General features: G+C 38.8%; 1 protein-coding gene across 2 annotated transcripts in view; it reads left to right on the plus strand.

Annotated features, from left to right (window-relative positions):
* The window catches only part of sugct (succinyl-CoA:glutarate-CoA transferase), a 94,226-nt gene that overhangs the window by 19,559 nt on the left and 61,645 nt on the right, over positions 1–13,022 (plus strand). For both annotated transcript variants that reach the window (XM_036582491.1, XM_036582500.1), the window contains exons 9-11: positions 502–597; positions 11,112–11,183; positions 11,347–11,444. In XM_036582491.1, the coding sequence (XP_036438384.1) occupies positions 502–597; positions 11,112–11,183; positions 11,347–11,444 (266 nt within the window). The remainder of the gene's footprint in view (positions 1–501; positions 598–11,111; positions 11,184–11,346; positions 11,445–13,022) is intronic.

Here is a 13,022-nt window from a genome sequence, read left to right on the forward strand (position 1 = left end):
GTCAAATCATCACAAACCTGCTTTAATCTGTGCAAGTTTTCCGTTTTGCTTTCAGTATTCGCGTCCACAGCTTTAAAGAGCTTCAGTTCACATTGCAAAATATTATTTCAGCTGCCTAGGCTCTCTCTTGCTCTCGCCTGGGCATCATAAAAATCCTACTGTGCTAAAAAGTACCTTTTTTCTATAACCAGACATTTACAAGTTAGTAAATTAAACATGCCTTCATTTCTCTGTGCTGGAGAGGTCAGCGTGTAGTAATTTCCTGAGTACTGAGGTGCTTGTTGTAAGTTTGGATACAAAAAAGATAGATATTACTCTGGATTCCAAGTGTAGCAGCTTTTAATACCTCAGCTACATGAAACTGCTGTGTCAGCCATGTGAGAGTTCCCTGAAATCACAGAACAGCAGGGTGTAATGAGCCTACTGACGGATGCAGATGTTTAAATCTCTCTCTCTCTCTCTCTCTCTCTCTCTCTCTCTCTTTCTCATTCTCATTCTCAGGTGGCATGCCTCACTCATATAGCTGCAAACTACCTCAATGCAGGAAAAGAAGCCAGAAGATGGGGCACTGCCCATGAAAGTATAGTCCCCTATCAGGTATGAGAAAAATGTGTATGCTTTCTACAGCAGGAGTAGCTGCTCAAAAATGTTATCAATTACAAATTACTAGTTACATCTTTTAAACTGTACTGGGATTAATTTAATTATCACTTCCTAGAAAACATAATCTTGCTACTTGATACAGAGACATCTGTATCCACTATAAAGTACAAGGGAAAACCCAATAGTCCTTTTAATACTTTATTTGGAAATAAAGAGCCAATCACAGTAAACGTTATTCAAATAACATGTTGCCGGCTATGTCTGCCTTTGCTCTGAGCACACAGACACCTTTGCTTTATTAAAATTATGAGTGGCTAAAGCTGTTTGAAAAATAGAAACTAGCCAGTAAAAGCAGCTGCTATAAATAAAATCTTACAAAGTGGTTCCTTAATCAGCACAAGGATCCTTATCCGTCAGTTTCATATTTCCATGATGAGATGCGTCGGCAGATTTGTTGGATTTATGCCAGCGCTGCTCTCATGTTGTGCCGGTCCCATTCACACAGTCGAAGTGTGCAGTCAGCTGTCCCTGGTAGCACATGTGCACGAATTACTTACAAAGACAGGCACAGATATACACAAACTGTATGTTTGAAATGCATCACATGTAAATAAAGATGTTTAGGGAAAACTAATCACATTACTGTAATGCGTTACTTTGTACCAAATTACCCCTCCGCTGGTCTTCAGCTGCTCAGATTAAAGAAAAAGCTGTGTTATCCTTTTTATATTATGTCATCATATCCTAACTAATAAGAATAATACACCAAAAAGTCTCCCAGTCAGACTCTGTAAGCTTATGGTGAAATGTGAGTAAGCTGTCTTTAGAGCTCAGAACTGCGAGGGGAAAAAAAATCTGTGTGGAGCAAAACCACGTTCTAGTTATATTAACCCAAGATGAATGGTGATATGAGGTCAGATTTACAACTGTAAAATCATATGTTTTAGTAGGGCTGACCCAAACAGCATTTTACAACCTTAAAATGATCTTTAAAATACTCTGTTTCTGAAAGAGTACTCAAATACCTATTCTCAAAACAGAGCAGTTTTATGATTAACACCTTTTCACAGTAGCCATAAAATGAAGTTTCCTCTTGTTTTGGAGTTGATCAGTTGAGCTATTCATTTTCCCCCTCCAGTAACATTGATATCTTGATGGAAATATGTATGATTTAGAGAAATATGTTAACAAGCAAGTCAACATTTAGAAAATGTTTTCTTGTGTTTACATGTTATTTATAATGGCAGTTGTACCCAGCTGTTTAATGTGAAGACATTTGCAGTTGTGTTCTCCATTCTGTCTCAGCCTGGCTGTCTTTGTAAAAAGGTGTGAACTGTTTTCACAGCAGGGGGTTCTTGGCCCTCACCTTTCACCCATTATTGCTTGCTAGCGGCTCAACACAGAGTCATAACAATTCACAGTAGTGAGGGTGATAGACAGGCAGAGTAGAGGTCAGTCATTGCCAAGCTACAGAGAACAAAACAGAGGATTGAGGAGCTTTTGGAGCTGAAGGCCCATCTGAACATGAGGAGAACCACCCTACTTGGCTGGGGCAGCCTGTCCTCTTGGAACCAGTACCGAGCTCAGAGGATACATTGTGTAACAAGAAAAAAATGGTTTCCCGTCTCAGTCATTTGTTGAGACGTCTCGGTCACATCTCAGCTACTGCACTGAGTCTTCCTAGTGGCTTGGTCCAAACATGAAACTGAATACATTGCCCTCCAATGTATTGCTATCTCGAGTGCCTGTGAAACAGGGAGTGTGAGGTGATGAGGGCGTGTGGTGAAATGTAAAATTTATAGCTAGAGTCTGACTTGTTTTGATTTCCTTGTCTGTTTTGAAAGAGGTCAGAAAAGATGGATCCCTTTATCTCCTATGTTTGTGCAAAGTCATGAGCGTTGGCTCTTCTGGCAACTCTAGTATTATAGCATTGTGAATTGTGTGGAGTTATTAAGTTAACTCCTTCTCAGATCGATAAGAACCCTAGCATTGACCTGTTGTGGAAATGACTGTGAAAAGATGCACATACCTAATGAATGGCTCTTCTTCAGTCCTTTTGGCTTAGCATTTCAATGACCCTTTTATTTGAAGCTTAATCATTGATCACTCGTAGGAGAATGTCTATGAAAATGTTCTGATGGGGTTCACGTACAGCACAGAGGCTTGCTGAAGAACACATTGATAGTCCCCTGAAGAAAATAGTAGCATTAATCTATCTTCTCTCTGAGATTGACTAGGCCTTTGCTGCTTATGTAAGGCTACAGTGGATTCATACAAGGCCCACATTGCTACTCATGCTCAAAAACGATATTAATTCCATACATCTTCATCCTCTGATGGTTCATACTTACGTATTTATTATACTGCAACTTAATCATCATCCTAGAAGATGTATTACCTGTCTGCTTTCACCTTTCTACAGAAGCCTGGCTTTTACTGTGTGAAATATTTAGCAGCACAGAGTAACGTCCTCAGTAGTCATCATTTCTGTTATGAACCTTCAGACAGATGAAGTTGTTTGCCTGTATTACCTTTCAGCAGTAAAGCTGATGTCATATTCGTTTGACCAGTTTAGCTTTTCTCATCAATCCAGGACTTTTTTTTTTGTGAGAAACATTTTTCAAAAATTAGCCCTTAAAATTGTGCCATCTATTCTGTGTACATTTCTCAGTCATAACCTTTTACATTATGTGTGATTTCACATTAGCACTAAATCAGCATGAATGTGATTCCTCAGTGATTCGTCCAGCAACATGCACTTTATGTGCTTGTTGACTTCTTGCTGGCTGCTTTGGTTGTCCTGCATTGCCTGGAGCGTTAACTTTCGAATAAGCAGAAACCCTCAGGCGGAGCGGGGATGACAGAATTACAGCGAGCTGCATGCGTAAGTCTCTCATCTTGGCTGTTTGAGCTGGCGGAGGCTGGAGCTTTAGCAGCCTTAGCAGGAGCGTATAAAGACAGTGGGTTGCTGCGCCATTTTCTCCAGCTGTTCTCTCCCTTTGTTAAGTTTTGAACAGTGCAGGATCACTAGGTACCATTTATAAACAGAAACTGTTAATAGTTCTTGAAATGTATGTTCCTAACATGAGTCCTTTTTTGTAGTTCATAATAGTGTGGAATAGTGTGTTCTGGGGGTGTTTTCCTCTGTTCAGCACCATTACGCAGTTGATACGCAGCACACGAAATGAAACAAACACCCAGTTAACACCACGGATATGTTGGAGCGACAATTTTGACACACCCGTGAAAATAGAGGTTGTAGTATTTTATCCTAGTGTGAGTTTATTGTTTCATCAATGTCTCTGAAGTGTTAATATAAAGAAATGTAGTCTTTTTTCTCAACTCATGACAACTGAACATTTTAACATCCCTTTTGTTGAGGAAGAAATATAACATCCTAACTGTTGAACCTGGAGATTAGTTTAGCTGTCAGATATGAATGTGGGAACTAAATCGAATAAAATGCTAAACTTTCCCTTTGTTGGACAGCCTAATCTGCCAGGTGGCGATATATAGAGATTTTTTACATTTTTCTTGCTGTACCATTAATCATAGTGCGTTATATGGGAATTGCTGTGTAGTGAGTTTGTTGGGATGTTATTTTTCAGGATGATATTTTGTTTTTCACTATATTGTTTTGCTGTAGCTTGCACATTTTGGATTGCACAGTAAAATGTTTCATGCTGCATTGTTTTTACATTTTTAAACATGCAATAATATATTTTTAACTTTTGCTTCTTACAATATTTTCTTCCAGCTTTAGTCATTATATCTGTATTTATTTCTTAACTTATATCTGTGTTTATTTATCTATATCAAGATTGCAGTTTTTTCAGTTTATTTATGTAAAATTTCTTGCCCGAAGTGCAAAGTTTTTAATTAACATTACACCAATTGCTGTGTTAATGTGCATTTTTTTAACCATTCTTTTCTTTTCACCACCCTTTTATTTAAGCAGATCTGGTTGCATTCAGTGTTAATACCTTAACAGACACTAGAGGTCAGGTCAAGCACTGCATTTGAGTTGGACACTGCATTGTTCTTGCTATATGATCCACTTGTTCTTTTCTGTTTTAAGGGCCCATTTTGCCTTAAGGATTAGGCACTGTTACAGAACTTGTTAAAATGTTGTCCTATTTCTTTAGACTGATTACCTTGTAGGCAACTTTCCACACCATCAGTAACATGCTAGCCCCCAGGCATGATTTGACACTGCTGTAGTATTTTAAGGTCTTGCCATGTGGTCCTGTTTTGTCCACAAGACTCCTTTCTGTCCTGTGTTACACGAGGGTTTTGTCTGCTGTGTTCTAACACGGCAAGGAGGCTCAAAGCCATCACTCATAAGAGTAGCTGCAGTGCTGAGAGCCCATTCATGTTTGCGCCCACTATTGTGTCCCTACAGCCTCTGTTTGGGTGAAAGGGCAGCGGCGGTTTGGGTGATGGCTATAGGCATTGCCTGGGTTCCACCATTAGAGCAGAAGCATGCTGGTTAACCAGGACTTTAATGTAGAGGTCAGACTGCTGCTTCAGGTCCCGTGGCCATGGTCGCTGTGGGACCTCTTACTGGAGTGTACTGGTGGCCTCAAGGAGAGTTCATGCCATTCTAGAACTTTCAGTGACTCGTCAGGGACCTAAAGGCTTATATGCCCTCATCTGTGCTCAACACAAAGCACATGGGAAGACAAAAGACAAAAGGGTTTATGTGAAATCAATGAACAATGAAAAATGATAAATGCATGTGTTTTATAGTATAGTCAGATTAACCAGATGGCCACTGAAGTCTCAGACATCAGAGAGTCATTTTCCCTCTGTTGACAGGGCTGCCAAACATACCACAAATAGGTGTAAACATTTATATTTGTATTTCTTATAGTTCTTACACAACACTTAGCACATAAGAAAATGATCCCAATTTTCAAAAGTTGTATTTATTTCTATTAATGATCTCACCCAATTGGCAGACTTCCTTAAGCCATTTATTTGTAGATTTCTTATGTGGAAGTGCCAATCTTAGATCAGATTGCTCTGTTTATGGTGATCTTAAGCACAAAAAAAAACAGTTTCTGGGTCATACTTTATCCTCAAAGATGCTTTGTGATTATCAGCCCAGACGTAACTTGAGGCTAACCCTGTGCAGTGGTGCTGGGTTCAGTTACTTTAGCGGTGGGGTCTCGTGGTGGGTAAGCGGAAAAGATTCCGTTGTACACTTGCCAGAAAATTTGCTCTCGTGGTTTCCTCTCAGACTCCTTTGAGCTTTTTGACGGAAAAAAAATACAGACCGAAACACGCTATGTTCAGCCATCTCTTCTCCCCTAGTTCCACTCCAGACCACTAAACTGACTGACAGTGGTCCAACTGCACATGTAACCACCAAGATCAGCCCAACATTTTAGAAGTGTGAGAGACTCGGATGTAATGCATCATGGCAATCTCAGACTTCTGGAAGACCTCAGCATTGTGGGAACGTTTTTGCATCAGTAACCTGAAAGGAGGGATGGAATGAAAAGTGTAGGCATTTTAGATACTTTACCATGATTAGGTGTGAGAGATAGTCCATTAAATATCCCCCCCTTTTTTCCATTGGCATTTAGTGAGCACTGCTTGATTCATGGTCCCTCATACAAGCATGGGACATTGTTGCAAAGGTAGGAGTTGGAAAATGTATATTTATACTGATTGTGTAGCAATAAGTAAAATTGAATAAATGTGATTTCTTCAAAAATCATCACTTGATCAAATGTTCTCGTCATAACATTCTTTAAATGTTCTTTAATTATTAATAGGGTTTGTGCTTCCTGACTCTCAAACAGTCCTGTTTGAGACACAACAAACAACACTGTCCTGTTCATCAATTTTGGCAGGAGAGTTGGACACTTAGGACTTAGAATCACATACATGAACTATAATTGTATTACTGATCATCATTTGATGTGCTCCATGGAGCCATGAACAGCTGTTAAAGAGACAATAAAGCATAATCTTACGTATGGCTTTATATTGTTTGTTCATTCACTCATTCACTACTCTAAATTAGGCTCAGTGACCTGTACTTAGATAGAGCTGAGTATCCATATTAAACTCTCTCAACCTTTCCATTGTTCACTGTTCAGCCAGATAACAGCACACGTTTTCCAGCCTGGGCCTACAGCCAGCCTGCTGCCCTCCACTGGCATGTGTCATGTTATAGGTCTTGTAGATGAAATGGAAATGAAAGGGCTACAGAACCCCTATCCCTTTGTCCAGTCTGAGACCATTATTCAGCTGTGTTTACCAGTCAGGGTCAGTTCAAGGCTGGAGCAACATGCCAGTATTTGTTAAAAACTCCAAATTAACTTTGATTAGATTTCATTCAGATAGGAGCTCAACTAGAGTGGGTTAATTGTTCTGCCTGTCAGAGATGCTCTTTGGAAAAAGTAGCAGTGAAGTTCAGGCAGAAATTCTTTTCTGTGCTTCTGGCCAGAATGAAAACAACAGCATGAAGCTCAGCTAAGAGAATTTGGGCAGAACAGATAAACTAATAAGAGGATGTGTGCGTGTGTAGTTTGTTACTTGTCATAAGCTTTCATCAATATTGCCTGCAAATTTAATTATATTATTAGATATAACCATATATATGACAACCAGGTAACATGCCTGCTGTTTTATAATATTTCCATTGGTTGATATGTAGGAATCACTCATGAGATTTATTGTTATGTGTTAGTGATGAGGCTAAATGCATTTATTCTTGATGGCAAAATACATAAATTAATTAATACATACAGTACTCTGAAAAAGTCAAAAACCATCCTTTTATTACATTCTTTTATTTCCCAGACAGAACTGCTGTTAAGTACAAGTTAGGCTTTTTCAGTGTCAAGAAAAAAACAGATAAACATATATTTAACAGAAAATTACATATAAGCCATATCAAAATAATTCATAATGATATTATGAAAGTTTACAGTATTTAATGTGTCCATGCTTTACCTTAATTACAGCTTGTGTTCTTTTTTGGAAGACTTGCCTTCAGTTATTTGAAGAAGTATGCAGGGATATTTTTGAACATCTCAAAAGTTCAGTCTTAGAAGTTGGTTGCATTTTTTGCCTTTCGCTATTCATGGAATCCCAAACACATTCAGGGTTGTCAAGATCTGGTCTCTGGGGTGGCCAGTCTATTGTTTTGAAAACAACAGCTGTGTCTGTGTTAGATTAACAAATGTTCTTATTTTTTTGTCTATTACATTTTTTCAGTAAATCTAATCTAACAGCTACACATCCGTTTAGACTCAATGTTGAGTTGTCTTCTCACAGTGGAAGTGGAAGCTTTAAGTACTGTTTATCCGATGGTGATAGATTCAGTGGTCTACTAGGTCTTGCACAGTTGTTAGGAGCCCTCAAATAACTATTTAAAGTTTTGGAAACACTTGTTTTTTCCTTTGTCTTTCCTTTTGCTTATACAGGTGGATTATCATACATTTAAGCTCCTCAGAAACATCTGCTGAAAAATAAATAACTTGTACTTAATGACTGGTTTGAGTGATAGTTAAATAAATGAAAGGTGGTCTCGGATTTTTGCACAGTGCTGTATAAAAAGCGTAAGTTTCAGGTTTTGTTTTAGGATCCTCTTGATAAAGCGTCTTTGTGGTTTTGCTTTTCTGTGCCTCTTTACACTTTAAAAGAACTCCTGCTTTAAAATATATGTGCAGAGGTTGATGTAAACTCTTTGGATAGTGTGACTTACTCTCAGCAGCCAGCCTCACTGAGCAAGTGCACCCAGCTTTAAAAGGCAGTTGGAAACCATGCTGCACTTTTGCTCCTAGCCGCAGGCTACTTTACATGAACTTGGAGGCGGCCTGGGATGAGAGCGATTGAGGTGTAGTCTTACTCCGCAGGTCAGTCAGGATCCACGCTGTGCCGGGATCTAAGCGCGTGTGAGCGAGTTCAATTGTTGTGGAACACAAGGCTTTCCCTCCCTGCTGCTCCCGGGCATCGGTGCCCGGCTGTGTTGCCTCATGGCCCGTGCTTCATTCCTTCGTTTGAAATCATTTAATCTGATGGGTTACATTTTGTCAAAACACTGTCTCATTAACTGTGGTGTGTGCACTTTGTTCCCCACTCACCCTTTTGTACTGCCTGTGGGGGCGCCGGCATAAACACACACACTCACACAGACAGACATAGAAAGGGACTTTTCCTAAGTGAGGTTAGAGCCATGAATGCAGGCTTTGTTCAAAGATATGCCACTATGGCCAAGAGACAGTTCTTAATGTCTTAATTCACCCATGTAAATAGAAGAGTGAATGTTTATAGATTCACTTTGAGGAGGTGGGGATAGGTTTTTGCTCTTTTAGTATGTTCTGAGCAGGGATTTCTCTTTGAAAAAAATCTGAGCCAAACCAGGAAAATCAAATGACAGGAGGAGTCATTTTCATTGACAGGCTGGGCTCTAAAAGGTCGATATTTTAACATTGTTTGCCTGCTTAGAAAGTTTGCGGTTTTAAGTACCTAAACGAGTTGTAATCCATTTTTACATTTCCAATTTTCTGATTTTATCCTGTAGAAATAAACCTGCTGTTTTTTGTTACTGTGCTTATTTGACTGATATTTCTTGTGAAGTCCCTCAAGGTTCAGTTTTAGGGCCTTTGCTTTTCTCTTTGTACATGCTACCTCTAGGTGATGTCATTAAGAAACATAATAATACAAATTTTCATAGCTATACTGACATCCAGTCATACATTTCCATTCCCTCTCATGATCAAGACTCTGTAGACAGACTAACCAGCTTTTTGTCAGATATTTCTCAGTGGATGTCGCAAATTTTTCCGCAATTAAATAACGAGAAAACAGAAATACTGTTCAATGGTGCAGAAACTCAGAGAAAGCTGCTTTATGAGAAACTTGTTTTTTTCACTTCATATACCAAACCTGGGTGTGATCTTAGACTTTGAGCTCTGTTTTATCCCCCATGTAAACACAGTCACTAAAGTAGCTTATTATCGTTTGAGAAATGTCGCTAAAGTTCGGCCTTTTCTCTCTCAGAGCAATGCAGAGAAACTAGTTCATGCATTTGTTACAAGCAGACTTGATTACTGTAATGCTCTTCTTACTGACTAAACAATCCATCCTCTACAACTAGCACAAAATGCAGCAGCACAGATCCTAACAAAAACAAAAAAGAGAAATCATATCGGTTGTGTTCTGAAAGAACTGCACTGGTTACCTGTATCATTCAGGATAGATTTTAAAGTTCTGCTACTAGTTTTTAAGGCTCTAAATGACCTTAAAGCACCGTTTATATTACAGAGTGTCTGTTTATGTCCCAACACGTGATCTTAGATCTGCAGACACTGACCTTCTGCAAACACCTTCTGTAAAATACAGAAAACACAGAGAGGCCTAGCTCAGTTATTGTGCTTCTAAACTGTGGAACTCAATCCCACCTTTTATTGGAGAGTCAATCTCAGTGCTTGCTGTTAAGAAGCATCCAATCTCTTTAACTTGGAGCTGCCACCTACATGAAAAGTTCTATATCGATAAAATTATTGTTACTATTATATATGTAAGTAATCTCTGTTCTGAGTACCTGCCTTGTTCTAAAAGCAGTCCAGACTGAAATGTGCAGAACTAACCGTTAAGTTTGGACTGAAATCCTCAGGGACATTGATAACAATACTTTAGCCACTGCTTTCAGATTCTTGGATCCTTTGGAAGGCTGCAATGATGCATTTGCTTCTCAAGTGTAAATATTTTCCCCCACTATAGACTTTTTGCAGACTTCAGTCTGACTGGGCAATATTTAAAATAAAACTGGTGTTGGTTGAATAGGCAGTCATATTTTACTGTTTTCGTAGTTTGAACATTAAAAAGCATGAAATCAAAACAGGCTGTGTTTGCAGCTTAATTCAGTTTCCAGTTATAGACTGGACTGAAGAGTGAATAGTACATTTTGATTCAACAGTGTTTACATAGTACATCAAACTGTTTTATTTCATCAAACCAAGGAATTTTGTTTTTCCATGATAAGAATCCTTTGAAATTTGTACTGTAGTTTGTTGTGTATACCACCTCTCTGCCTGTTCATCCAAGCCAGGTAATGGATTACAAGCTCAAGCGTATCTTCGTGCTGCTGCATTCAGCCACATTCAAGGGGAGCCCAAACCTTATAACAGGAGGCAATGGGTTTGATTTAATATACAGTTTTATTTGTTTAAACCTGGAAAATAAACAGCTTGTGCACAGCTGCTCCAAAGCATTTCTATTGGTAATGCTTTTCTATGGAGATTGTACAAGCTGTGTGTGTGCAGTTGAATGCAGTTGTCAACAATTGTTGCACCTTAATGTATATGAATACACTAATTAGAAGAGATGTCTGGATACTTTTGGACATAGTTCCCAGTTCCCTGCCTGTTTAGAAAAATGTGGTTGGTTCATAAAACTATCCAGTGAAATGTGATGACATTTCTTATTGGAAAAATGCTTAAATGAAAAAAAGGTTTTCACAATGTTCTGCTTCTGTATTGTTACAGGGCTTCAAAACAAAAGATGGCTACCTTGTCGTGGCTTCTGGAAATAACCAGCAATTTTTTAAAGTGTGCAAAGTAAGCACGACCCCTTGCGTCTTTCAAATCTTATAATAAAAATATATGCCTGTTTATGCAAGCCTTTGTTTATTTCAAGTCTCAACATTAAATATCTATTTTTCATTATTACTCCTTTACATTTCTGACTACATCCCTCTCTGTTTACTGTGTCCACATCAAGGTTCTGGGCATGAATGACTTGGCAGAAAATCCAAATTACAAAACCAACACGTTACGAGTGCAGCACCGCAAAGAGCTGTTGCATCTTCTATCTGAGAGGTAAGCTGACTCTGTTAGTAATTGCAGAAATGACAACCGCACAGTGGCCCAGAGAATACTGATGACCACAGGCATTCCTCCTGTCGAGTCCGGCCAGGAACATAGTGAAACCCAGAAAGTGGCCAGATGTTCCGCCTCTCTCCTTTCGGAGCACTGGTGATCCTCATTAGGCTGTATCTGTGTTTCCTCTCAGAGGTCAGAGTGTCAGAGCTGGGGAAGTAGGCTGATGTTCCAGACACAGGCATGTCATCAGCTATAAGATTCAGCTCGTGTTGAATAACCTGCAGCGCTGGCCTCTCTGCAGACCGCTACAGCAGAGCAGGCTGCGCACTCAAAGCAGCACAGAGCTGGACAGTAACTAAATGACTAAAAGCCTGGCTTTGCAACCAGGCATCAGGTTTTTTTGATTGCCAAAAATTACTATGTAGTTGCCATTTTTAAAGCCAAAATGGCACACTGGGGTAATTAAGAAATTATGCGGGTGCCATTTAGTCCTTGTAACCATTAAAAAAGTGCTAACCCACCTGAGTGTCTTATGTTTTACAAGGCTTCTTTGCTGACAGTGGCTTAAATGAGTAATGGGGTTGAATTAACAGGGTTGAGTTCTTAGTATTAGCAAATGCACGAAAGGTTATTAACTAACTTCCATGTTGATAGCATGAGGATGTTAAAGGAGACATATTTTACATATATCTTTTTTATTTTACTTTATATTTAATTTAATTTAATTTAATGTAGCTCCCTGTGCTCTTTGAAAGACAACTTTAGACAGCTTTTGAAAGCCAAGCATGCATTACACAGCAATGTTTAATGCAGAAACTCAACTTGCTTTGAAAGAACTTTTTGTTTACATGTTAGCCTTGCTGAAATAATGCCAATTTCCACTACCCTGCTGAGAGGGATTTACCTGTGATGTTAGCCTTAAGCTAACGGTGGTGGTATTTTACAGCAGCTCTCTAGATTAATTGCAGACAGTCTTTACTTTGGATGTTGTAGTTTGGATGTTGACTCCTTCAGTAAAGATTTAAACTCAAAAGCCTGTCTCTGAATATTATTGGAACCTGTTAGCTTATCTAAATGCCCAGCTTACTTTAATAAGGACAAAATATCGTTCTGTTCAGTTCAGCCACAGAGAGCCTGTTAAAATCAACAGAAAGAGTCTGAATCAGTCACTGATTCACTTGTTCATCAGAGACATCCGTGTGTGAAACGACATAGGTGATGGTGAAAGGGAGCTTTTGAGAGCTGAGTGGGCAAGGTTATTTGAGTGAGAAAGGGACAAGCTGTAGAATGCCATGCCTTCTCTTAAAGGAATATACACCAAATTGACAGCAATTTCCCATTTCACAGTTGTTTGTATGGTAGATACAATGACAGTTTTTTTTTATTTGTTTCAATTAATAACTTAAATTCTTAATTTCTATGATTTAGGTACCAGGATTTTTCAAATCAAAGGAATTTTCAAAGTTGCCTCATTAGTCAATATCATGTTAGCACTGAAAATAAAGAAAAAAAAGAGAAAATTGTTTTCTTCTTTCCATGATCTTTCAGGAATTCAGATAATGCATATTGACTTAT

This window comes from Colossoma macropomum, unplaced genomic scaffold (assembly GCF_904425465.1).
Source record: "Colossoma macropomum unplaced genomic scaffold, Colossoma_macropomum, whole genome shotgun sequence".
In the NCBI taxonomy this organism is placed as follows: Eukaryota; Metazoa; Chordata; class Actinopteri; order Characiformes; family Serrasalmidae; genus Colossoma; species Colossoma macropomum.